This window comes from Prionailurus bengalensis, chromosome A2 (assembly GCF_016509475.1).
Source record: "Prionailurus bengalensis isolate Pbe53 chromosome A2, Fcat_Pben_1.1_paternal_pri, whole genome shotgun sequence".
NCBI lineage: Eukaryota > Metazoa > Chordata > Mammalia > Carnivora > Felidae > Prionailurus > Prionailurus bengalensis.
In genome coordinates, this window is record NC_057348.1 from 11,601,694 (window position 1) to 11,627,446 (window position 25,753).

General features: G+C 52.2%; 1 protein-coding gene across 1 annotated transcript in view; it reads right to left on the reverse strand.

Annotated features, from left to right (window-relative positions):
* Positions 1 to 25,753, reverse strand: part of BRD4 (bromodomain containing 4) — an 86,437-nt gene that overhangs the window by 17,017 nt on the left and 43,667 nt on the right. Inside the window, 10 exon segments of the mRNA XM_043586878.1 lie at positions 4 to 114; positions 1,142 to 1,437; positions 1,762 to 1,961; positions 2,799 to 3,008; positions 9,437 to 9,565; positions 10,458 to 10,820; positions 11,517 to 11,806; positions 13,521 to 13,656; positions 14,980 to 15,117; positions 18,746 to 19,064. Of these exon segments, the coding sequence (XP_043442813.1) occupies positions 4 to 114; positions 1,142 to 1,437; positions 1,762 to 1,961; positions 2,799 to 3,008; positions 9,437 to 9,565; positions 10,458 to 10,820; positions 11,517 to 11,806; positions 13,521 to 13,656; positions 14,980 to 15,117; positions 18,746 to 19,030 (2,158 nt within the window). The 5' untranslated portion in view covers positions 19,031 to 19,064.

Below are 25,753 nucleotides of genomic sequence, written 5' to 3' on the forward strand. Positions count from 1 at the left end.
AACCTGTTTCGGAGTCTTCACTGTCAGAAGAGCTGGACTCGCTGGTGCTCTCCGACTCCGAGGACGAGAAGCCCTTCATCTTAGAGGAGCCAGCAATCACATCAACTTTCTCAGCTGTAATAAAGCAACAGGGACACAGTCAGGCAGGGCACCGACCTAGGGGGCTACTGCTGGCCACAGGAATAGCCCAACCGCCCGCAAGAAGGGCCAGTGGGCTGCTTCTACGAGGCCCTGACCAGTCCTACTGTGTGCCAGCCAAAAGCTTGGCGTAATACTAGAATTTCAAAGCCCCTCCAATCTCTCAATACCCTATGCTGGGTTCACCAGACAGTTAAGAGACAAGGCAGGAAGTAATTCCCTGACATGAGGGACCAATGAGCTCAGGCTCCCTCAGCTACTTTTCAGACAGTGGGTGCAGGGGACCCCAAGACATGACAGCAGGGACAAAGCAAGACGTGAAAGAGCCCCGGGAGTCTCCCAGCACCTCAGTGCGTAGACCGAGGGCACAGTGTCACTGTGCAGCACCCTAGGGAGGAGCCCGAGCGCCCCAGGAGTCAACGTGGACTGGGACAAAGGCTGCATACAACACTCTGATGTGGATATTAAGTCCTACTGGTCTCCAGACAAAAGCCGTGAGTTAAGATGAGACATTTTCAACAGGCAAGTGCTGCCTGGCAGACTGTTGTGGAGGGGCCCGTGTCGAAGCAGAGAAGCAAAGCAGGCAGTGCAGACCTAACATCTTTCCTCCTGGCCACTGCACCTGGCCCTCACCCTCTGTTCTAAAGAGGTGGCAGCAGGGCGGGGGTGGCTGGCTTTTGGGGAAGACCCAGTGGTAAGGGCAACAAAAGCTGCTGCTCAGAGCAAGGCTGAGGACACTGAGGTGCAGGCAGGCCTTAGATGGGTACCGGCCAGGAGGTGGAGAATGGCACCACCAGCCCAGGGTCAAGTGTGATGTCACAGCCCTCCAGAGGTTTCTGTGTCGAGGGCACAGCTTTTGTAACTGGAAAAACAGCCTACAGAGGGAGAGGGCCATGTCTGGAAGGCAAAGTTAATGGAGGATGCCCACTCGCCCAGCCTCCTCCCTGTCGGCCAGGCCTGGCCAGGACTCAGAGCACACCCTGCCCCAGGGGCCCAAGGGCACCTTGAGGTTTCCTTTTCTTCCGCAAACAGGAGGTTACGTAGCGCTCCAGTTCTCGAAGGGTGGACGGCTTCAGAGTCTCAAAGTCGATCTCAATCTCATCGGGGTTGGAATTCTTGAGGGAGGGCTCCCGCGACTGGATGATGTGCACCACGCGGCCCAGTTTCTCACCAGGGAGTTTGTTGATGTCTAGGCTGAGCTGCCGCTTCTCCTCATACGACATGGGCTTGCACTTGTCCTCCTCCTCCGACTCGTACGCAGGAGGGGGCTTGTTCTTCATGGGCGCAGGCTCCTTCTTGCTATGAAGGGATGATGCAGACACCATTGTCAACGTGAGGCACCCATTCCTCCATCTGGGGCTTAGGGGAGGGCTTCCACACCCCCACCCAGATGGCCTTCACAGGAAACAGGGAGGCTGGGCAACGCCTTCCTGGGAGCACCCAACGGAGACAGACCGCAAACCATGCCCTGTCCTCACCTTCTGCTCCATGCTGCCTATCTTCCTTCCCTTCCCAAACACACTGGGTGCCAAGACCCACCCCAGGAGAAAGGGCGGTGAGGCAGCCTCCCTACCCACCGTGGCCAGCAGGGGTCCCCACCCAGGGCAGCTCAGGGAGGCAGACCTCGCATTGCTGTTGCTGCTGTTATTTTTCTTGGTCTTTTTAGGAGGAAGTTCCTTGGCTTTGCTCTTCTTATTCTCCTCCACTTCTTCTTTCTTTTTGTGCTTTTCTTTTTTCTTTTCTTTTTTGTCTTTCTCCTTTTTCTTTGGTTTGTTCTGCTGGGGCTGGGAGAGGGCTGCAAGCTGCTCGTGCACGGCTTTGAGCTGTGGAGCAGACAGGCAAGGTACACGCGCCCATCATCCTGGTCTCTGGGTGGACCCCCGGGCACCAGGGTGCAGAGGAGGAGGGAAGCACAGGGAGGGGGCTGGCCCTCAGCCTTATGACCTGCCGCCTCACCAGATTCTTGAAGTGCCCACACCCACCCAGGCCGTGGACTCCGAGGATGGCCAGTGTCCTCTTGGCTGGAGAAGCTGCCCAAGCTGGCAGATACCAAGCTCCACAGCCATCCAGGAGGAGGGTCCCTGAGAGGCTGGGTACTAAGGTCCTGATGGCTGGCTTGTAGGGCCTCAGGAGAGATGGACATCCTGGCTGAGGCTCCCCCTTTCAGATGCTGGAAGGATCTAGAAGCCTCGCCTCTGCCCGCAAAACAGCCATGTCTTCCTACCTCCACACCCACGGTGTACATATATGCAGTTGACTCTTGAACAATGTGGGTTTGAACTGTGCAAGTCCACTTATATGTGGATTTTTTTTCCCGATCGATACGGTACTATGAATATATTTTCCAGTTCTTACGATTTTCTTGATGTTTCCTTACTTTGCCGTAAGAATACACTACATAATATGTGCCACCCATAAAATAGGAATTAATCGACTCTTTACGTTACAGGTAGCTTCTGGTCAACAGTAGGCTGTTAGTAGGTGTTCTGGGGAGCCAGAAGTTGCACACCGATTTCCCACTGCATGGGAGGCCAGCACCCTTAAACCCCTCATCCCGCTGGAACTCCAAGCTGGGACTCACCAGGTCATGGAGAACCCTGGGGAGACTGCCCGGCCCATGCATTCTGGGTGACTGGGAACGGGGCTGCCCACATCCTCACCTGCTCCTGGAGCTCGGCCAGCCGCTGGGCTCGTTCCTCTTCAGAGTCATCGGTGGAGCTGTCACTGTCGGAGGAGCTATCGCTGCTGCTGTCGCTGGACGAGGGCGGGGCTGCCACTTTGGTTGGGGGTGGCACCGCTGGGGAGGACACGGCCACCACAGGCTCCTCAGGCTCGTCTGGCATCTTGGCAAAGCGCATCTCGAACACATCCTGGTTGGGGGGGGGGGGGGGGGGTGGGGGCGGGGGGGTGGGAGCCGTGCCTGTGAGGGCTGCTGGGGCCCAGGCATGGGTGGTGGGGGGCTGCCTGGGATGTGGCTCAGCATCACCAAGCCTCCTTGGCTGCCGGGCTTGACTCAACAGGAAGTAAGCAGGAGGGCCAAAGGGGGCTAGGCTGATGGTGACCACCCCACACCCCACCACTAAGACAAGGGGCTGGGTGAGGACCCTCGTCAGCTCTTCCAACACTTCTCACAAATTTCACTTTGAAATGTCCTTCTGACATGGCTTGGCACCCATTCTCCAGGAGATACAGGCCAGGTAAGTACATGTGACCCATGTCACAGGAGGCAGCTGGCCCACTGAGGACGTCTGTGTGGAGATCCTAGATAGATGGCAGGCCGAGGGCAAGACCCACAAACAGTGCCTTGAGGTTCTCATTAGGTCAGTGCTTGCTCAGCACATCCCGAGGGCGCCTCCTGCGTGCCAGGGCCGGGCACTAAGATACAATGATGAACAGAACAGGAACCTCTGCCTGCCTCCGGTTCACACTCCCTCAGGGAGCAGGTGGGGTCTTCAGTTTGAGAGAGCATTCCAGGCAGAGGAAACAAACAGCACATGCAAAGGCCTGGCCCTGGAGTAAGCGTGCCTCGTGCACAGACCAAGGCCGGCAAGGCAGCTGAGCCTCTGCTGCAGCAGGCACGTGTCCGCCCCCACCCCCTCCTCAGACCACCTCTGGGGCACCTGGGCAGAGCCATGCCACTGGCTGAGGGATCTCCAGGGCATGGCCAGCAAGGTGGGAAAGGTATAACAGAAGTGGATGTGGGGGCGCTGGAGACAGGCTACAGGAGGGAGTAAATCTTGTGAGGTGCCAGAGACCCAACCACATGCCCAGGGCTGTTAAGCACAGGATCCCACCAACCCAGGATTCCGAGACCTTCCAACTGTAAGTCTCAGGAATCCGATAGAACTCCACATGGGGTCACAGAGCTTGGGGGCAGCAGCTTTGTCTGGGCACCTAGGCCCAACAGCCCTGCCTCACCAGCCAGCCGGCAGGTCCCTTCCTACCCCAAGGGCTCCATGCTCGTAAGCCCAGTGATGACTCAGGACAAAGAACAGCAGTGAAAAGAACAAAGTTAGCTTCCCAGAAGGACTGCAGGACTTGCTTTAAAAGCCTAGAAAATGTCAACGTAGCATCTCACGCAAGAGAACGGGCCTTCCCAAGTGTGAACTGATGCTTCGGAGCAGCATGGCCCATGAGGCCTGGGAGGGCCGTGGGGTCAAGCTCCAAGGCTGCTGTGTCAAACAAACTAGGCTACACTTGACACAGCTGGCCCTAGAAGCCTCTCCTGATATCTTTGGAAGCACAGCTTCAGATTTTCTGTCCCCAAGGCAGCTGGGAAAGGGGACGACCCCTGGGCAGCAGGGCAGGTGTCCTCCCCAACTGCAGTGTTGTCCCCTCCCCTCCAGACCACCCAGTTCAGGCTCCTCCAAGGCAGTTCCTGCTCCCAGCAAAGTGACAACCTGGATTCTGCTGTATAAGTGGTTTTGCTACTATAAATTATAGTCATTTATTCAGACATTTCTAATTTCTAATTTATACAGAAATACATTCTGGAGCAGGTCGGGTGGCAGTAGAGAAGACACCCAGAAGGCATGAGCAAGAGACTGTCACCACCCTGGCTAAAGGAGACAGGGGCTCACACCAGGGCAGAGGCCCCCAGTGTGGCAGCAAGACCCTTATTGCCCACAGTGCCCCGGGTCCCCAACAGACCCACAGGAGCATCCAGAAAAAGCCAGGCCTGCTGCCAAGGAGGAGGGGGCAGGTTAGAGAAGTGTGCCTGAGGTGTCAGGACCCCACAGAGGGAGGAGGGTGGCAGCCATGGCCGAGTACCTGGTGCTGCCGGGAGGTGAGCTTTACCAGGTGGGAGCTTCCTCATGCCACTTATGTGTGTGCCCAGCATCTCCTGCCAGCTACCAGACAGCTCTACCCTTGCCACTAGGACATCCCTACTCCTCCCCAACAGGCTGTGGCTGTGGTGGAAATGGAAGCCAGGACTCGCCCTGAGGCCTCTCCTAGGGTACTCCCTGGCCCTGCTCTCCCAAGGCTCCAAGACCAAAGAGCAAAGAGCACAAGCCAGGAGGCCAGGCGGGCTGGCTGGCTGGGCAGTCACCGTGGGGCCTACAATCTGGGCTGCTGGCTTCCCTGTCGCAAGCAGCTACAAGACCTGTCATCCTCCCATCTGCCCCGGTTCCAGTAGGGGGCACCCTGCGAAATGCACTTGGGCTTGAGTGCCAGCGAACCTAGAGCTACCGCAGAAAAACCTTCCCGCGTGGCTGAGACAGACTTGCACCCGTATGGTAAAGAGAAACGATGTGCTCCCTGTCCTCAAGGAGTGAACAGTTATAAAGTACTATTAAGTGTTAAGGTGGAAACAGCAAAGGACTGGTGAAGAGTCCCTGGGAAATCTGAAACCTAAGGATGAGGGTGGGGTGTGTGTGTGGGGGGAAGGGGACATGATACCAAAAGCTGCAGAGACCTAGCAAGGATGTCTCAAAGGAGAGAAAGTTGTGACTCACGAATCCAGGTGCTCATCCTGCTGGCCAGGTGGAAAATGGGGGAGAGGGTGTGGGGCCAGGCTAGAGGACGCCAAAACCGAAAGAGACGCACCAAGGTCAAAGGTCTTGTGAGGGAGGACACTGAGGCGATGAGCAGAGAATACCAACAACCAGCACTCTCTAGGGGAGCAGGGGCTCGGGGCTTCCACACTAGGGCTGGCAGTGTCTAGAGGTGGACCCAGCTCCTCTGCCCAGCATGCCATAACCTCCACCCACACTGCAATTCTCAGCATCAATCAGCAAAGCACACTGGTTTCAGAGCAGGCGTCTCCTCTTGCTAGAATGTTCACTGGGTCACCTACTCTGGGCTGCGTCAGATTCGAGGGGGAAGCACACCCTCCACCCCTCTAGTGAAACAGCTGCCTGAGTGCCAAACGGTCAAGCACGGCCAAGCCCGGATACAGCTGTGGGGCTTGGCCGTATCTGGGCACAGCGAGGCTCAGAGGAGGGGGGGTTGTGGTGGGGAGCAGAATGCAGGCAGTGGCAGGCCACTAAGTGCCGGGTGCTAGAGATGCAGCTGTGAGTGCACACACTCAGAAACACACATTTACATACGCCCGAATAGCTTCCTGCCTCTGGGATCTAATGCAGGATATCCCAATGCAATTTTCATTTTTCTTTGCTATAAAAATAACTGCACATCACCTTGAATTTGCGCTTTTTCTTGCACTAAAACTCTGGTAATCTACAAGGGCGCCAAACTCCCTAAATGACTCCTCGATTCACAACAGAGCAGGCAGTCTACATGGCAGTACCGCCAGCAGCTCTGGGCCTACCAGATGGACTCACGGGCCTCAGCCCAAGCCACCTGTGGACTGAGGAAACCCTGAGCCCAGTCACTCCTGGCTGTCTTTGTGACCATGGCTGCCAGGTGGTAGGATGTGTGTTTTCTAAAGGCCTAGAATTTAGAGACTGGAAAAGGAAAACAAAGTGGATTCTTTTCCATGTGATTTTCCAGGTAAATCCCAGTTCTTGGGGACAGTCTAATTAAGAGGAGGCAAGTCTAATACCTGTTCAAGAGGCAAACAAAGGTTGGGGATTTGCTGCTTCTCCTTCCCTCTGGACAATCTAGTCATCCAACCATGCTGATCCAGGAAAGCTTACGAGGAAGAGGAAAAAGACTGAAATGCCACAGAGCAACCAACTTCCAGACAAGAAGCCCTTCACATCCACTCTGCATCTGAAGCAGATACCTCTCCACCTGCCTCGTGGCAATGGAGAAGGAACATCACTTCCTGTAACACAGCAACCCACCCTGAAGTGGGCCAAGCGGGCTAGGGCAGAGGCCGCCCCGTGCTAAATGGCCCACCCTAGGCACTGCCCCTGCCTGAAATGGACCCTCCTTCAGGTCAAGGACCTCATCTAGTCCAGCCTGGTATCTGGAACAAAAATGTTCAGAAAGAGGCTGCTGTGAGGAAAATAGCCCAGTGGTCTCACTATGGCTAAACCCCATGTTTGGGTCATGTTCATGCCACTGCCAGAAGGATAAAAATGAAAAACATAAAACCAGGGGAACCTGGGTGGGTGGCTCAGTCAGTTAAGTGTCCAACTTCAGTTCAGGTCATGACCTCACAGTTTGTGGGCTCGAGACCCGCATCGGGCTCTCTGCTGTCAGCACAGAGCCTGCTTCGGATCCTGACCCCCCCTCTCTCTGCCCTTCTGCCACTCATGCTCTCTCAGAATTAAATAAACATTAAAAAAAAAAAAAAAAAAAAAAGACAAAGCCAAGACATAAAACAGGCACAGAAATTAGGGAAAGCTAGAATATACTGGAGAATTCTTTCTCTTTCTGATTTATTTATTTATTTAAGTTTATTTATTTAAAGAGAAGGTGCATGCGCAGGGGAGGGGCAGGGAGAGAGGGAGAAAGAGAGAAAATCCCAAGCAGGCTCTGTGCTGTCGGCGCAGAGCCCGACGTGGGGCTCCAACTCATAAATTGTGAGATCATGACCTGAGCTGACATCAAGAGTTAGACGCTTAACTGACTAAGCTACCCAGGCTCGGCCACTCTCCTTCTATTCTTTTTAAAGTAAAGTAGGTCAGAATAGCAATCTTGGTGCTGGCACAGAACTTGTTTTGGTTTAGCTGTTTGCATGAGGGCAAATAAAGGGTAGGAGTATCGATCTGGGAAAAAGCTATCTCCCTCCCCCAATCCTCACAGAACAGTGGGAAAAGGAAGTCTAAGACAAAGATCTGAGGGCAACACTGCCACCTGGTGGCCATGTATGAGAATTGCCATAAAATTATAAAGCCTGAACTCTTTTTAAGGATGGGAAATGCAGAAGTAAACAACGGAAAAGCAGCTTTGTGAAGAAAGCAGAAAGCACCCCCACCCCAAATCTCAGGGAAAATAAAACCAAATAACAAGCAATAGAAACTAAAATAACGTTCAAGGCTGAGTGTGCATTTCAATAATAGCAGCCAGGTTCACACTAGTAGTAAGTTTTTATTCTATCCCAAGAGTTCCAGGACACATCCTTTGAACAAAAGCAGTCCCTGACCCAGACAGAGGCCAAGGGAAGGAACGGGAGAGATGGAGCCTTGGCTCCAGTGTGAGGAGGTAAGAGCCACTATGATGGTAAGTCTGGGACAACTGTGGAGCTAACGGAACCAGGAGACGGGCAAGCGATGGGTCTCAGGCAGCCTCTGAGCTGAATGGACCCACAGGTTGCCAAAGGCAATTGCGAGTCTGCACTTGTGCCCTGTAAGCACTCCACAGACGGGTGGGAAAGACAGGTGTGAGGAAGCCTCCCACCTCGCCACCAGTTGGGAGTGGGGCATGAGATGTGCAAACCGATCCTGGGCTTGACCAGAGTGCCTGCCTGTTGTAACAGCAGGTGATCCACCCCAGGGCCTGCTCTGACACTGAGAGCAGAAGCAACCCAGGGCTTTGGGGATAAGGAATTAGATATTTTTATGTGTGTAGGCTTAAGAATTTTTTAAAAAGCAGATTATAAAAGTACTAAATATAGACTTTATTCTCCAGAATTTTTTTTGAAGATTTTTTTTTAAGTGATCTCTACACCCAATGTGGGGCTCCAACTCACAACCCTGAGATCAAGAGTCACATGCTCTACTGACTGAGCCAGCCACGTGCCCCAATTCTCCATAATTTTTAACCCCTAATCTTTCCACCCAAAGATAATCACTGCTGAAATCTGGGTACGTTTTTCCTTTTTTAAATAAAGCAAAGTGAAGTCAGTTCACACATTATGCTGTAACCTGCCCCCCTTCCTTCCACTCACATGTGCACTTTACAGGGTGCACACCCAGACCAACTTGAAGGGGCCACAAACCCCAAAGGCGCCCATTAGGAAATTGTGGCCTCACGGAACACCTAGAAAGCAAAAGATTTCAAGGCTCTGGTGAAGAAACGTCCACAGCTGAGCAGTTACTTCAGCTCACAACTGTGTCCAAGTGCCTACCTAACAAGAGTGCCTGCCACCAACCGGAGACAGGTCTGTTTTGGAGAACAGATTGGGCGACATACAGCACATACACTCTTCTGGCCAAGGGCAACAGAATGCAGGTATGGGGCAGGAGGTTTTCAGTGGGATACACCAAAACAAAACCCCAAATGCCCAAGACCAAAACCAACTGTCCTGCTTTATAATAAAATAACCTCAATTTTATATTGACGCACACGCTATTCTGACTCAAGTTCATCTTCAAAGCAACATGGCATTATACCAAAGCAAATGACAGGAATAAAATCTATGAAGGGCCATACAGGCCTGGCCCACCCAGGACCCCAGACTGCTCTACTGCAGGATGTTGTACCTGGAGCTTCCCCAGGGCCTCACCTGGAGCTTGCGGGCCATGGCCACCACCTCGTGGTCAGGAGGGTTGTATTTATAGCAGTTGGAGAACATCAATCGGACATCAGCACCAAATTCCTGAGCGTCGCGGTACTCGCGGGCCTCCAGTTTAGACTGCAAAGACAAGACAGGGCCTCCTTAGTTATGCCCACACCTGCTCCAATGGGGACGTGACAGCCAGGAGGGCTGCCTGTAGGAGCAAGTCAGTTTTGCAGCGGAGCAGAGAAGAGATCATCACCTTGGTTCTCTGTCAGGTGGACAAAAAGACACTCAAAAGCAAGTCTCAGGGCTGGGAAATGCCCTGCTAGCATGCCAAACCCACCCATCCTGGTCACTGTGACTAAGGACCAAGTGGACACAGAATAAATGGAGACAGAGCTTCAGCCAGACTGTAAGAGAAGGGCTGGGACCAGTTCTGACTTGACATACACCTGTCTTGGTGATATGGGATAAGACACGGGTCAAAAGGAACATAAGTACCGTCCCCTCTTCTGTCTGTCCCATGTTGGGGCAGGCTTACTCTACTCCCAGACAGAAATGCAAAATGGCTTAAAATAAATAAACATAACCAAAAAGGCCTCAAAATACAACAATGAAGATGCCAGCACTTGTGTATCTCCTCCTGAGAGGAGACATCAAGACCCACTCCATGACACCGGGCCTGGCAAAGTCATCAACTCTCAACACCTCCTGGAACATTAACTGTGTGCAAAGTGCCCATGGGCACTAGGGCCCAAGGCCACAGAGGGCTTGTCCCCAGACCAGAGGGCACAGCATTGCTGCTGTCTGGGAAGAAAACTCCCAAGCACGTGGTCCCGGAGGCCGTCCCCTACAACTCCCAGCAGGGGGCGCTGGGCTGCTTTGAGCTGGTGAGAAGAGACAGCTGCTAGGGCACAGTTCAGAAGCACCCAGGGCCTGGACCCTCCTCTTGGACCAGCCTAGGAAGTTCTGACTTCTCTGTCCCGGGGAGCCCTGCCTCCAGCTCGGGGGGGGGGCATCTGCTCACCTTGATTGTGCTCATGTCCATGGGGTGCTTGATGATGTCACAGTAGTCGTGCAGGCCCAATGCCTCTACGTCCACAGGCTTGTAGAACGGCCAGGCGTAGGCTGCGTGCTTCTTGGCAAACATCTCCTTGAGGATGCCACTGCAGCACTTGAGCTGCTCTGAGACCTTGCTGCTCTTATCCGACACTGGGTGCTGCTGAGAGTCGGGCACGTCCTTCTTGGGGGGCTTCACAGGCCGGCTGCTCTCCCGCCGGGGGCCCAGCTTGGCAGTCTTAGGCTCCGGGGGTAGTGATGGTGGTTCATGAATGGGGTCAATGGTGGTGGGGGTGGTGGTGTCCGCTTTCCTCTTAACTCCCTTCTTTGTCTGCCGAGAGCACAGGGGTGACAAGCACGGTCAAAGGTGACGGCCGGCACAGCTGTCCCTCCCTCCGCTCACTCCTGCAGCTGGGTCCTTTCTGGGGTTCCAACATCCACAGGGAATGGGGCTCAAAGGTAACTCCATGGGTGAAGGACCGAGGCAAGAAAAGACCTGTCCCATCACTCTCTCTGCAGCTGGGACAGGACCTGCCAGTGGCAGGAGAAAGCACACACGCAGGGCACAATCTGCTCCCTGGAGGCCACAGAAACCTCCTGAAGCAGCTTCCCACTTAATGCCAAGGAAGCCGCTCAGAGCCAAGCCTGGACACATTGGCCCCCCCAGGGCAGGCACGTCTCAGAGACTATAAGGGTGCCATCTGCAAACATGCACAGTCTAAATTAGAACTAGGGAAGGGGCTGGGGGGTTGGCAAGCCCTGGGGGGTGGGCTCAACTATGGGACCTGTGGGCCAGCCGGGCAGCAGCTTCTAGGCCGTGACTTAAACACTGCACAGTGCCCCCAAAACACCCACAAAGTGCCCCAGGAGCCAGGACAAGCTCTGCATGAAGCGCCGGCAGTGACAGTGACTTGTCTCCTGCAAGCCTCACTGCTATGGAAGGGAAGACAAAAAAGAGGGGGTGCTGAGGTGGTAGGAGCCCACCAGTGGCCAGGATGGGCCACACGCACACACAGAGAATGCTCACCTTCACAGGCTGTGGGGTGGCCGCGATGATGGGTGGGTGGCTCTGCACAGGCTGGGGGTTTGGTGCAGGTGGGGGTGGTGGCTGAGGGGGCACCGGCGGGGCTGTCTGCAGTGGCTGGGGAGGCACCACTGTCATGACGGGGGTCTGAACGATGAGGTCTGGGGTGACCGCAGGGAAGGGGTGAGGTGCAGCCTGCACAGGTGGAGGGTTCTGCTGAGGGGTCTGGGTCTGCGGAGGAGTCGATGCTTGAGTTGTGTTTGGTACCGTAGAGACGCCAGGTTTTGCCGTCCCTACCAATCATAAAAGGGACAGGTGATTAGATGCCGAACCTGACACATGCTGGCTGACCTCATGGAGACACTGTCACATGTGGTGAGCACACATCTGTGCGGGCAGAGCACATAACGTCACCGTAACTATTCGCCTAAGAGACAGAACAACCCGTACACCTCAGACCTTGGCCAAATTGGTCCACCTGCCCCAGGGATCTCTGAGAGCAGCGGCACACTGCATGCCACACCTCCTGAAGCGTCCTGGCTTCAAGTCCCAAATCGGGCACAAAGACGCCTTCATGGAGGCCGGGGCCAAAGGAGCAGGAAACACACGCTGAGAGTTAGCACCAGTCCTGTAGATGGGGAGCGGAAAAATGTTCCTTGGCACTTTTGGACAGAGCTGTCCTCATTCCCAGAAGCGCTGCCTTCTGAGTAAGCAATTCTGGCAGGGGGCCGGCATCAGCAGCCCTGGCCAAGGTTTCTGGAAACTGGCAAACTTCCACCTCCCTGAGCCACAGGAGGAGGCTGGACGGCTGCTGCCCTTTGTGACCGGCTCAGACTGCCTCCCTGCAGCTGCACGGGTGAGCCCAGACACAACACCCTGCATCTGTCCCATGTGCAGACCAAACTCCTGGTTCCAGAGAGTAAGGCCAGGGTAAGGATACTGGCCACCCCTTGGCAGGACCCACGTCTACAGGATGACCCTCAGGACCACCTGTCCTTGGCTACCCCTCACTGCAGCAGGGGATTAGGCCAGCCCCCTTTGCTCCTGTGAAGCCACCACTTCTGGGCAGGGCGGGAAGTCAGTCGAAAGCCCTCTCTTTAGAGAAGCAAACACCCCACAGCATGGGCCACCTCAGCACAGAGCTAAGGATGGCAAGATGCAGAAGGCAGCTGTTAGAGCTTTTCCTAGACAGAAACATTTCACTGTTTCTCCTCCCTCCCCAGCAGCTGGCCTTTGGAATCCTGTGTCAGGCTGAGAGACGGGGGCAGGAAGCAGGGTGGCCGCTGAGATAGACAAGGAAGGGAGAGCTTCACTTTGACTTCAGAAGCATCAAAAAGCAGGCCTGGCTCGGACATAAGCATCTTAAGATAATTCAAACAACCAACTTCAAGGTTCAAGGATACGATTGTTAGTTAAAACCGCCACTGGTCAGGTGAATTCCTTTTCTCTAAGATGGAGTAAATAATTCAAATAACAAAAATGCTTTGAAAAAGTCCCCCCCCTTTTTTTTAAATTTTTTTTTCCCAACATTTATTTATTTTTGGGACAGAGAGAGACAGAGCATGAACGGGGGAGGGGCAGAGAGAGAGGGAGACACAGAATCAGAAACAGGCTCCAGGCTCCGAGCCATCAGCCCAGAGCCTGACGCAGGGCTCGAACTCATGGACCGCGAGATCGTGACCTGGCTGAAGTCGGACGCTTAACCGACTGCGCCACCCAGGCGCCCCGAAAAAGTCACTTTTTAACCAAGGTCCATAAGAAAAAAAAAAAAAGAAAAAAAGAAAAGAAAAAAAAAGCAGGGTCCAATTATTTCTACTTTGTGGGAGGTCACACACTCATGCGACCCTCTGAAAGGGGCACTTTCACCACTAAGCCTGACCCTACCACCACTCCCAGTTAGTCCCTCACTGAACCTGGAGAAGGAGACAAGATTGGGGAGAAGGAAAGCCAATGTCCTTGTTATTTCAATGTGAGGCAAACGGTGCTGGGGCACTAGAGGTACCCTACCTGCTTCTTTCCTCCCACGTCCTCTTCCTTTTGCCTGGACTATCATGATCTCAGTTTCTTCAGTGGGCAGTTCATTGATTTTCTGCAAGAAGAGCTTCTCCAGAGCTTCTGCCATTAAGACTATGTCATCTCCAGGCTGGAAAAGGAGACACGGGGGTGAGGGTCAGAAAGCCCTCACCACCTCTCTAGATAGAGCAAGAGCTGCCCACCCTGTGCCACCCACCCCCTGCCCCAAAGCATGAAGTATCATAGTCAGGGTCCTTCCCGATCTGAATCCTAAAGGGCCACAACAGTTATGCCACCAGATATCACAGAGGTTCACGTGCCTGAATCAGCACCCGTCCACCTGCACCTCCCTCTCTAGTCTTTTAAGCTCTGGCCTGAGAAACCATCCTAGTGCCTTAAGTATCTAACAAGCCCTGCCAATCACTGACAGAATCCCTCCTCTGACACAATTCCACTCCACTACAAATACTTGAATTACACAGGATTTCTTGCCACAGATACATTAGCAGGGCTCTGACAATGCTCCCCAGTGTTACCTCAAGGCAGCTCACTGGGGCTCGGGTCATGCCTATCTCGAACTACATTATGGGTCCCCACTCTGTTGCCTCATCTACGACATGCTGTTCCCACTCAGCTCTAAACTGAGAAGCTCATCTGTGGACATTTCACTGAAACCTAGTGATGAGAGCTGAGACTTTTAAAAAAACACAGTAAACTTCAAGAAACTCACCTACCCATCTCTTCTGGGCAATTTTACCCACTACACCAGCAGAGGTCAAAAGCTGAGTTCTGTATAGTGTCTCCCTCCAGAGCCGTTCTATATGAAAGGGTTGGTTTTAATCACATCTGTGGTCTGAACTGTAAACAAATGATCTGGCTTCATGGCACAGCCGAGCCGAAAGGTTTGGCTAACGGGATTAAGAAGTGACCTTCAGGTCTACAAGTGAGATCAGGGGACATTCAATTCTACGGCCACAAGTTGTCAATGGTCATGTCCACATTTCAGATGCGGCAGCCCCCATCACACCCTCTCTCACATTGAGGTTTCTGTTTGAACACACCTTTGCACAACTACATGTTAGTAGGCTCCTTCCTGACAATTGACATCACCCAAATGGACTTTTTAATGAGTTGTCACTGTCCTTCTCACACCTTCTCTACTACACATGCCCAAGAACCAAAATCCCAAGGGCACGAGAAGCACATGCTTCAAGCTAACAAGGACGGCTTGGAAGTAAAGCAAGGCCAGCACCCTCCTCCCCAAAAAAGAAACACCCAGTCACAGGCAAAGCCATGGGTCCCATTATTTCTGCCTCCAAATGATCTCCTCCCATCAGACTCTAAATCCCACCGGCTACCAAGCACCCCTGCCCACAGGCTCCAGATATGCCCACCTCCTTCTCCTCTCCTCCCCTCCCCTCAGGGCAGCTGGACACCTGCCACCACATCTCACCTTGTTGTAGATGTAACAATTTGTAAACATAGTGTTGAAGTCCTGGATACATTCCTGAGCATTCCAGTAATAGTTGTTTTCCAAGCGCTTCTTTATTGTTCCCATATCCATAGGCGTTTTAATGATCTTATAGTAATCCTGGAGAGCAAAAAGAGCAAAAGGCCAGTGTCACCTTCCCGGCCATGCAGCATTCATAGGTGGGCCTGTGGATCTCACTCCAGGAACACAGATGAGAGCCACGGCACAGACTGAAGCCGTTCCATGGTCTCAGCAAGCCATCTCAACGGGAATCCAAGACAAAGTGAGAATTAGGGAAGAATTCTTAACACGTCGGGTGCAAATCTGGAGGGAAAATGTCCAAGTCTGTCACGTGCCCAGGTCTGGGAACAGGTTGTCTTTACTGAGATCTAGGCTTTTTTTCCTTTTTTTGTATGATGTTAAAAGCCTTTAATTTCTAGTAAATAACAGGGAAAACATACAGCTCTTTGAAAAGCAGTCCTTATCTAGTAAAACAACCTACAGCAGGTTGTACTTTCTCCCTACTATTTTAACATTTTACTGGTCCACAAAATGCAAAATCCTATGGAACCAGCATCGAGGCACACCTGTAACAACTGGAATCCCTGCTTCTGATCACACTGAAGAACCATGGAGCAGAAGCCTCCACCTTCACTCAAGTTCACCACACTTCCATTTCGATTACTGGTCTTTCTAAAGGATGTGTCAGCAGTACCTGGATATAGCTGAATAACCAACCAGGTTAATGAGGAATCCAGACAACCCGTACAATCCTCAGTTAAGAAAAAAAAAAAAAAAAAATCCAGCAGACCCCACTCCTCAAAACTTCACACCTTACTCTACAAGTGCCAAACGGAAGGAGCCAGACGGCAGGTGTAGATATCCTAAAGCCCTTCAAATCAGACTCTACTACTGTCCGCTTTCTCTAAATCTAAACCTATCCTAAAAACTGAATGTTTATATTTAAAAATAACCACAGGAGGTATCTGGGAACAGAACAGGGAGCACACCAGGCTTCCCTGTAGAAGGACCAGAGAGAGCCAGGCAGGGAGACCCGCATGCAGCTGGCCAGCTCCAAGGTAGACTGCAATCTCAGAGGCTCCCTTAATCAGGCCTGGGTGTGGTATCAGAACCAAGTCCTGATGGCAGAGAGGCAGGCCTATCCCTCACCAAGTGCCACGGTCTTGCCTGGAAATGGTGGACAGTATTGGAAAGGTAAGCACAGGGTGTGAGGCTTTAAGCTGTTCTGACCCCCACGAGAAAGAACAAAAGCAACCAGCTTACACATAATGAGCGGCGGAGATCATAGCCCTGAGCTGACAAGGGCTACACACGCATGCCCGGGTACCCTGCCCAGGAGGCCACAAGGACAGACTGTACCAGACTTTCTATATTCTACTATGGCTCTGGCCACCTTTCCCAAGAGAACCAAGGCCCCAGTGGAAATATATTTTTTAGTCTATGGCCAATAATGGTGTCAGCTGCTTGAACTGGCCATGGCCTGTCAAGTAGAGGGAGAGAGACAGAGAGTGAGCGCATGAGCGTGCTGACAAGGGGGCAGTGGGTTTAGGGGCATGACAATCTAACTGTACATGTTTACTGAACAGAAGGGGCAGGCATTCTAGTGAAAAGTCCAGCAGAGATCAGAGGCCAAAACGCAGATAAAGATTCCTGGAAGGTGTCAGAAAACAGAAAAAGACAGAACCCTTTTTTTTGTGGCTGTAGTAACATTTTCTCGAGGAGGGGGAGAGGTCCCTGGAACACCAGGCTTTAAGCAGAACGCTGCTTCTGACTGACTAGCCCTGCCCTACTCCTCTGGGTCAGTTCCTGGCGCTCCCACCTCCCTGAAGACACCAGATCAGTGCCACCTTGCACCGGCCTCTTCTTCCTATGTCAGAACTGCTGAGGGTGATGTCAACAGTCACAGAGACAGGGATTCACACTGTGACCTCCGGGGACCCTGGCCTCCACTGCACAGTAATGACCTCAAACTCCCAAACCACTGGGCCTTACAGACCCCCCTACCCCATGTCTGTCCTGCTAGCTGGGGATGCTGCTTTCTCGGGATTTTGGGTGCCCCAGCCCCCCCGCCCCCTTTTCCTCAGTCTTCACCCTCTCAGCCCTCTGAATTTTCCTGTAACAAACCAACCCCTCCTCCATTCTGGCTCTGCCGCGGTTTCCCTTCAATGACAAATTTCTCGAAATGATGGCTTCACATCCTCACCTTCTCATTCACACCGTCGGGAATCTGGTTTCTACTTCTGCGTCACATCTTCCTAAGGTCACCAATGCCTTCCTAAAGGCCAACAGGAGGGTCAGGTCGGAATCCTCATCTCTTTGACCTCCCTGCAGCCTCTGATGTGGAAACCTGGGGGACTGCTCTCTGCTGGTGATTCTCCTGGCTCTCTTCTACAGGTCTCCCACCACCTCCCTCTGGTGCTATAAAAGTTGCAGTACCCCCTGGATTTCACCCCCCACCCCAGACCCACCTCCTCCCAGTCTTTGCCTTTGCTCTGGGAAGGTCACCCTCACCTGTGGATCCCACACGGCCCAGCCCAGCCCACTAACCCAACCAGAGATTATGCTGTAGCAAGCTCTCTGAAGAACCTCCCTCCAGTGACAGGTCGTCTGCCCCTACTCCTTGTCACGGTCACCAGCAAGAGTAGCCTCTGAAGCCCAGATCTGGCAAGGATCCTCTTTTGCTTCCGCCCCTTTTCTTGAGCCAGTTCATGATCTAGACCCGCAGTGCCTCCTCCTGACTTGCTCTTCCTGAGTGCACATGACACATACTCAACAGAGAGAGGTAACTGGACGAATGTCACGGACACAGCTGCTTTCAAAACAGGAGGGTCACACTAGCAGTGTATTCATCCTTTTTGAAACTGGATGCCTGGCAAAGGCTGAGGTTCCTACACTTGTGCAGTTCAAACCCCCAAAGACCCATGCCTGCGTCTATGGCAATAATCATGTAACTCCTCATCCAGGGGATGTGTAAGACTTAGCAAACAGCAGGGCTTAACTTAGAGACACTTAGTCCTCAATGCTAGAAGAAAAGAAAAAAATTATCTATCCCATTTCTTCCCTGAGGTTCAGTTAGAGATACAAACTGAGGTTCCAGAACCATTTGCTAGGGATGTGGGCAAAAGTAAAACTCTCTAGGGAAAGAGCAGAAGAGGGGTACAGAAGAACCAAAGCAAGTGCACCGTGGCTGCAACTGAGCAGGTGGCGGGTGTGCGTGAAGGCAGCCGAGGGCAAAGCTGCACTGGTTCCTCCTCCCTCCAACCAGGCCCCTCCAAGTACTGGTTGCCTTGGAGATACTCCACTGCCTCTTCCCACCCTGTGCTCTGGGTGATCGCGACGATGACGACCATGTCAGTACAGAAAAGGTACTGTAGCAAACCAGTCCCCCTTCCACAGCCTCCCAACCATGCCTGAGAAGTAGGGGGCCTGGACCACCAACTGCTCCTACTTCAGCTCCCCTAAGGGATCAGAAGGAAAGCTGCAAGCACTCCTTTTCACCCCCAATTTCAACTTCTCTACAGTTTCTCCCGGAGCCGAAATCTAAGAACTGATGACTGTCTGTCAGGACTACCAAAACCATTCACTCAAGGGCCTCATGAGTGCTGGCAGTTCACAGCGGGGCCCCAAAGGCAGTTCTGTGTCCTCCTCCCGTCCCCCACTGTCCCCAGGAGCAACATGGGAAGGGACCTGGAGGACAGCAGCCCCGGGCCCTGCCCAAGTTACTCACAGGGAGGTTTAGCTTGACGGCGTCCACAGGCTGCTGGAAAGGCCACGCAAACTGGTGTTTCCATAGTGTCTTGAGCACCACTTTGAGCAGATATTGCAATTGATTCGTCTGCCTCTTGGGCTTGTTGGGGTTGGAGGTCTCCGGGGGCGGGGGGTTGGTGCTGGCTGTGTTGGCTTGCTGGGGTTGGGCCTGGGCCTGCGTTGTAGACATTTGGGTGGTTTCTAGTCCATCCCCCATCACTGGCAGATTTCTCAATCTCGTCCCAGGGCCGCTCTCCGCAGACATGCTACTGATCCCATCACATTCTTCACTGGGCACTCTACAAGGAGAAAAAAGCCATTATCAGAAACCAGGCAGCAGATGGGCACCACTCACAGTGCCACGAGTGTGTGGCTTCCAAGGGCCGAGCTCCTCTGATGGAAACTGGTCAGGCTGACCAGAGAGCCGCTTCTTGCACTGACTAAAATAAAAGGCCCCCTGTGTCTGCTCTCCTCGGCAGAGAGCAGACGACGCATCCTACAGAACGGAAGAGAGAGCATGCACCAATAGTGCGCATCAGGAGAGACAGGGCTCAGAGAGAAGAGCTGACTAGGAGCCTGCAAGGGCTGTGAGCACTACTGATTCCATGCAGAAAGAGGAAGAATAAGCAACAAACCAGGTTTTCACATCATGTAACGGTTATTTAAAAAAAAAAAGTTTTTACTCATTTAGTTGGGGTTGGGGGGACAGAAACCGCATCCCCAAGCAGGCTCTGGCAGTATAGGTGCACAGCCCAACATGGGGCTCGATCCCATGAACCATGAGATCATGACGTGAACCAGAGTCGGATGCTTGACACACAGAGCCACCCAGGCAACACCCATCTGAGAGTTTTTCAGGGACACTGCCTGTGTGGGAGGCAGGATGATTTGCAAGCCCCCAAATATGTCCTTTACATTAAAATTCTTTGTACTTGTGGCTCATGAAACATCGAGCCAAGTCAGTAATTCTGTTTGGCGATCAGGGCCAGAAGAGTGGCCCACGGAGTCCACTGCCAAGTGCTCAGGGCAAATGCTCACACTCACTAAGAACACGTCCTTGGTGACTAAAATAACGCATGTTTGCTGATTAAAGAAATCCCACAAAGTAAGTGTTGATAACCTGAAAGTTATCACTTTATTAACCAGGTTTTCAAAGCTTATTCACAGAGATACAGAAGGTTACCTCTCGCGAACTGCACAGGGGGTCAATGCCTGTATGAGCACCCCTTCCAAGACACTCTCCTCACCTGAACGACCCCTGCTTCGGGCCACGCCAAGAATGCAAATCCCGCCAAGAGCATCCTCACGATGGCAACTTTGTGCACCTGTCCAGTTATTCTAACAAAACCACAGATATGGGGTACATGTTTTTACTGCCAAAATGCCCTCCAGAAACACAGTAATTCACCCCTTACTTGCAGTGCCGAGAGTTCCCACACTCTGTTAATGAGAAGAAACATCTGCTCAAATGTGTACTGACTATTTGGCATTCTTTCGGTGTACACTTTTCTACTGGCAAGAAAAAGGAAGTATCAGCTTTAAGCCCAGTGCCCAGAATAAGAAAGACTTTGCAATCTAGGAGCTGCCTGCAGCTAATGAATATCGCCAGTAATAACCCTAGGAGTTCAGTGCGGGTAAGAAAACCTCTTCGGCTGAGGGAGTCAGGCAAAGGCTTAGGAAAAAAGGGCAGATTTTACAATCACATGACTCTGGTAGGCAGAGGGGACCAAAAAAGACAGGGCAAGTTCACTGGCTCTGTCATGGCTTTCTTTCTGGAACACACTTAGCACAAGCTAGGCACTCTGGCTGCTGAAGAATTACTTTATAATTCAATCCAAGTGTGATTTAAACCAAGAGCCCCACAAAGGTTTTGGTAGATGCAGTTCTGGCAAATTATCAAGTTTTAAAAGCACCAGGGGAAAGCTTGCTACGTAAAAGCAAGTCAGTCACAGGGGGCTGTGGAGAGCTGGCCCTCCTGGTCTGAGGCGTCCACCTCCCCACCCTCTGCCCCCACGGCCAGCCCCACACATGGGTCCTATTTGCAGGGGAAGCCCATGAGCTGACAAAACGGACCTGGTCAAGGAGACAGCATTCCTTCCAGGGCGCTCTGGCTGACTGCAGGTCTAGGTGTCACCTGGCTAGTGAACACATGGGAGAGGCCGCTGCAGGGAGGGGACCCAAGTGGGAGGAGCCCAAAGCCAACACGTGCAAGAGGCTGAATCTTACAGATTCAGTCTGGGAACTGAATCCAGGCTTGCTTTAAGAGGTTAAGACTGGGACACCTGGGTGGCTCCGTCGGTTAAGCGTCCGACTTCGGCTCAGGTCATGATCTCGAGGTCCGTGAGTTTGAGCCCCATGTCGGGCTCTGTGCGGTCAGCTCAGAGCCTGGAGCCTGCTTCGGATTGTGTCTCTCTCTTGCTCTCTGCCCCTCCCCCACTCATGCTCTCTCAAAATTGAATAAATGTTAAAAAAAGAAAGAAAGAAAGAAAAACCTTTAAATAAATAAATAAAATTGACCCAGACTTATTAAAAAAAAAAAAAAAAAAAGGTTAAGACTGTTCTTTATCCTTTTTCACCGAACAGGTAAGAAATCTGCCAAGTGCCTTTCCCCTTTTCCCAGATGGGATGGCCACTTAAAAACAAACAAGAAACAAAGAACCAAACAAACCTCAAACCAAGTAACTCATCAGTCATTTAGTTCATTAGAGAGGACAACACTGTGGAGAGAAATCCTAGTGCTACCATCCAAGACAACAGAGGGTGGGTATGTTGCAGCAGTCCCAACTTAGGTCTAGATGTGGTCTTGCATCAAATGCTGAACTTAAGTATTTAATGAGGCCCAACTGTGTCCAAGACACCAGGTGAGTATTTATAATCTGTGCCCTTCTCAGGGTCCTCTGGAGATCTGAGAAGGGGGTGGAGGTGGGGGCAGCTCCTAGGGCAGACTCTAAGATGGGTATGCTCTCCCAGAACAACAGGCTGGGAACACTTACAGGAAAGGGAATAAGGGGGGCTTTGAAGGTGTGAAGCGATTTCCGGGTACCCACCCCCACCAAATGGTGCTAAAGATGGGGAAGGAGCACTCAGGGCTGAAACCAGACAGGCATCTGGCATCAGAGCTTGAGGGGGCCTGCAGGTGGGGAAGTGGGCAGCAGTCTGGAGAGCATCTCCCAAGACAAGAGCAGTGTTCCAGGAGTTCAGGACCATGGAGGGGCATTTCCCTACATCAACTTCATCTGAAGGTGGGAACAGTGAGAATATCCTGGACTACAATACTTTCCAAAGGCAGATGTGAGTGGGTTGGCCTGTTCCAGGCTCTGGAGACACAAGACACATCCCTTCTCCCATCAGGGTTACTTGTGGTACAAGTCTGTCCAGAACTAACGGCCACGTGGTCCCGGAAGGAAGTGCCTGGGGCACAAATCAAGGCAGGGCAGTAGGCATGGAGGCATTACTGGTGGGAGGTAAGCGCATGAGGTATGCATGAGGAAAGCCCAGCTGGGAGGTAAGAAAGGAGCCCAATGACTTGAGTAAAATGCATCCCAATAAGAGCAGGAAGGAGGGGAAGCACCCAAAGGGTGGGGTAAGGTGTGGAACCATCAGCAGGAGATTGCCCAGAGGAGAGAACGGAGGGAAGGAAGAGAGATCAAGGGGCCAGGCTGAATCACACACCACTGAGTAGGACATGGGAAGGGAGGAAGCACCCCAGAAGCCGCATTCAGTCATGCGTGGAGCCTTCAAAAAGTGTGCCTTCATTCCTGAGGTGGGCAGCAAGGAAGACAGAAAAGGGTTTTTCTCCAACTGAGGTTTAATCAGTAAAGAGGGGACCTCAACCTCAGAGAAGCAAGGTCTACAGCCACCTGCAGAGTGATATGCCAGGGCTCAGGTGCGGCTGTAGGAGGGTTCAAAGGACACCTTTAGGTGGATGGCGTTTAATCACCTGGTATGCATCCTCTATTTTCATTTTACTCATTCCAGTATTCACAAGGAAAGTCCCTGATTGGTGCCAGTGTGAAAGGCTGTGCAGAGAGGTGTCAGCAGAGAATATGACCATCTGCGTAGAATTTAACAACGCTGTTGTTCTGTTCTCATTGTATTTAATTTTACTGATATCCATGTGTGGTTTTTTATTTAGTTTACTTTCAAAATAAAGGCACTACAAACACAACAGTAAACTGTTTAAAAAACAAAACAAAACCCAACACCATGTCTCTGGAGGGGAGCCAGCCAAGACCGACTGCGGGTTCCAGGTGGGAGAAGCCAGTGGGTCAGGAGAGTTTTCAGGAACTGTGGGAAGTGGGGCGGAGGGCAGAGAGCCAGGTACAGGACTGCAGAAGCTTTGGAGCACTCCCTGGAAAATCCTCCACAGGTAAGTGGATGTGGGTAATCGTTTATTGGGCAACTACAGAAACTGGGGTGGGGCCGGTGAGGCAGGAGGGGGAGACAGAGGGAAGAATGACATGGACAGTGTGCCAGCTGGCCAGGATGCTTCTGTATGGTGGCCATGGACCAGGCACACAGAGATACAGGACATGCTGAGTGTCTGGATACAAGTCTCAACAGAAGGGCAACATCACAGAGAAGGAAATAGGTCAGTAGGAGTCTTAAAAGTTCTTAAAAAGAACTCCTTGGAGTCAGCTGGGAGAAGGTTCCACGCAGCAGGACAGAATGCTGGTCCAGAGGAATAAAAGGAAACAAGTGTAAATGTGGCACCATCATGAAGGGAGGCTGGGATATACACTGAAGTGAGCCTGGAAGGCTGGAAAGGAGGGTGGCACTAAGTGAGGATAAAGAATGATTTGCAGTTCTGTTTCCACTATTCAGTTTCTCCAAGAAAACAGCCTGAGAATTTCACAGCCAAGCACATGGCAGGTAAGCTGCCACAGCAAGGGGCAGGGGTGGCCCCATCCTGGAGATGTTCTGGCCCCAGGGCAGTGGAGCCCAGTCAGCCACAAGCACACAAAATGCCAGGGGGCCAAGCACGCCCCACCAGGAGGAAGCAGTCCCATATGTTTTCCATTAAGCAATGACATCCTGGAAGTCTCTAAACAGTGTCCACAGGGCAAGATGAAGTCAAGGCAACTGACTTCTGGAACCTGTGGGCTGGGCTGTACCTTTTTTTCTCTCCAAATGGACTCTCAGGGAAGCTAAGGGATGGAAGGCTCTGGACATAACCACTTTTCTTCACCTTCAAGCGAGCCCTGATGGGCTGTTGAGCCAAGAAAGCTGCATTTTTTTTTGTTCACAAAATGAACGGAGCTTTCTCTACAGATAGCCTGATCCTCCAACTTTGCCTCATCTCTACCTTTTAAACCACTATTTCCACCACAAAAAGCAAACACCCTTCCCTAGTCAGCCCTCTCACATTTGACACATTGTAACATTTAAATCCTCAAAACAACTCTGAGATTGCTTCTGGTCTTATCCCCATTTTAAAGATGAAGAAACGGAGGCACAGAAAAGTAACTTACCCAGGAAGTAGAAAGATCAGACCTAAGCAGCCAGGGTGACCCAGACTCTAACATGACTCCTGGTAAGTTTCAGTTGGACTTGGAATCAAGGAAGCCCCCATTTAGCAGATGAACGTGCAACTGCAGAAAGTCCCAATGCAAATGATCGGGACAAGCTGGCGCATCTTAAGTAACATGAAAATTACTAAGCACAAGACCCATACACTTGTGAAGACTGAGGTCAATCAGGAAAGAAACTGCTAGAGGCTGTCAGTTCAAATGTGAAGACATGGTGCAGTTTAACAGATCAGATGGACCTCAGAGACACAAGCACCTCAAAGTTTCTTTCAGGTGGCTCTCAAGATAACCAGTGACAGGTGACATCCATCTACGTGAGGGATCACCATGAGATGACCAGGATGTCCTGCTCCACACTCACAGCTTAAGAAGCCATGGCCCAAAAACCTGCAGCTCAGCCCTCCCAGGACTGCGGGAAACTAAAATCCTCACGAAACTTCCAGAAGCCACTCATTCGCACCGTGGCAAAGAACACAAAAGAAACCAACAAGACTCTCTAGTCTGTTGTGGGTCAAGAAAGACAGGCACTAGCAAGCGGCTCTATGTGAGAGCCAGGGTGACTTCTCTGACACAACAGATCCAACTAGGTTCCTGCCTTAGGTACATTCTTCCCACAGTGGTCACCACCACCCCACCCCGCACTGCCCCAGACCCTAGCATCAACACTAAACACAGTGGCCACGGTGGGCCCCCTTCCCTGTCACCTTCAGGCCTTTCATTTGCTGTACCTGGTGCTTCCCTGAACAGTCTGGCCAGTGCACACACACCTGGGAGCCCGGGGCCAGAGCAACCTTTCCTTCATTCTTGTCCTCCCAGTACACAGTGAGTGCTCTCAGGTACGGAAGGCACCCTACACTAACGTCACCCTGGGGATTCTAGATCTCAAAGCTTTGGAAAGGAAAGCAGCTCGTGCTCGCACACAGAAAAATGTGGTGACTGCCAGATTCACTGGCTCAGCCAACGCACCCCGTGTGTGCCATGTGCCGGGCCCAGGACCCTGTGGTCAATGTGACATTCTTCCAGTGATTAAGCATACTGGGGCAAGTACTGTAAAGGAGAAGGGCCAGGCTGCTCTGGCCAAGGACAGGGAGGGTGTGCACACTCCTGTGGTGGGTGAGGCAGAGAGGGACAGACAAGAAAAGAGAGGGTCAAGGCTTGTGACAGGAGAAGGAGGGACCGATGCAGGGACACAGGCATGGGTCTGGAGGCAGGGGAGATACCAGTGCATCTGAGGACCATTTGAAGTGGGAAGGGAAGGATGGCACAGCACAGGGGCCAGGTGACCACACTGGCTTTTGTCCTTCACAGGTTCTTGACTCAGGGCAGAGAATATAGTGGCAGGAGAAAAGGGGGGGGCATGCTTGGAGGGGGTCTGGGGGATAGATTCCAGGGTCATTCAGAACACAGATAACAATAGAAGTCCATTCTTGCCTCATGGTGCATTTTCAACTATACCTGCA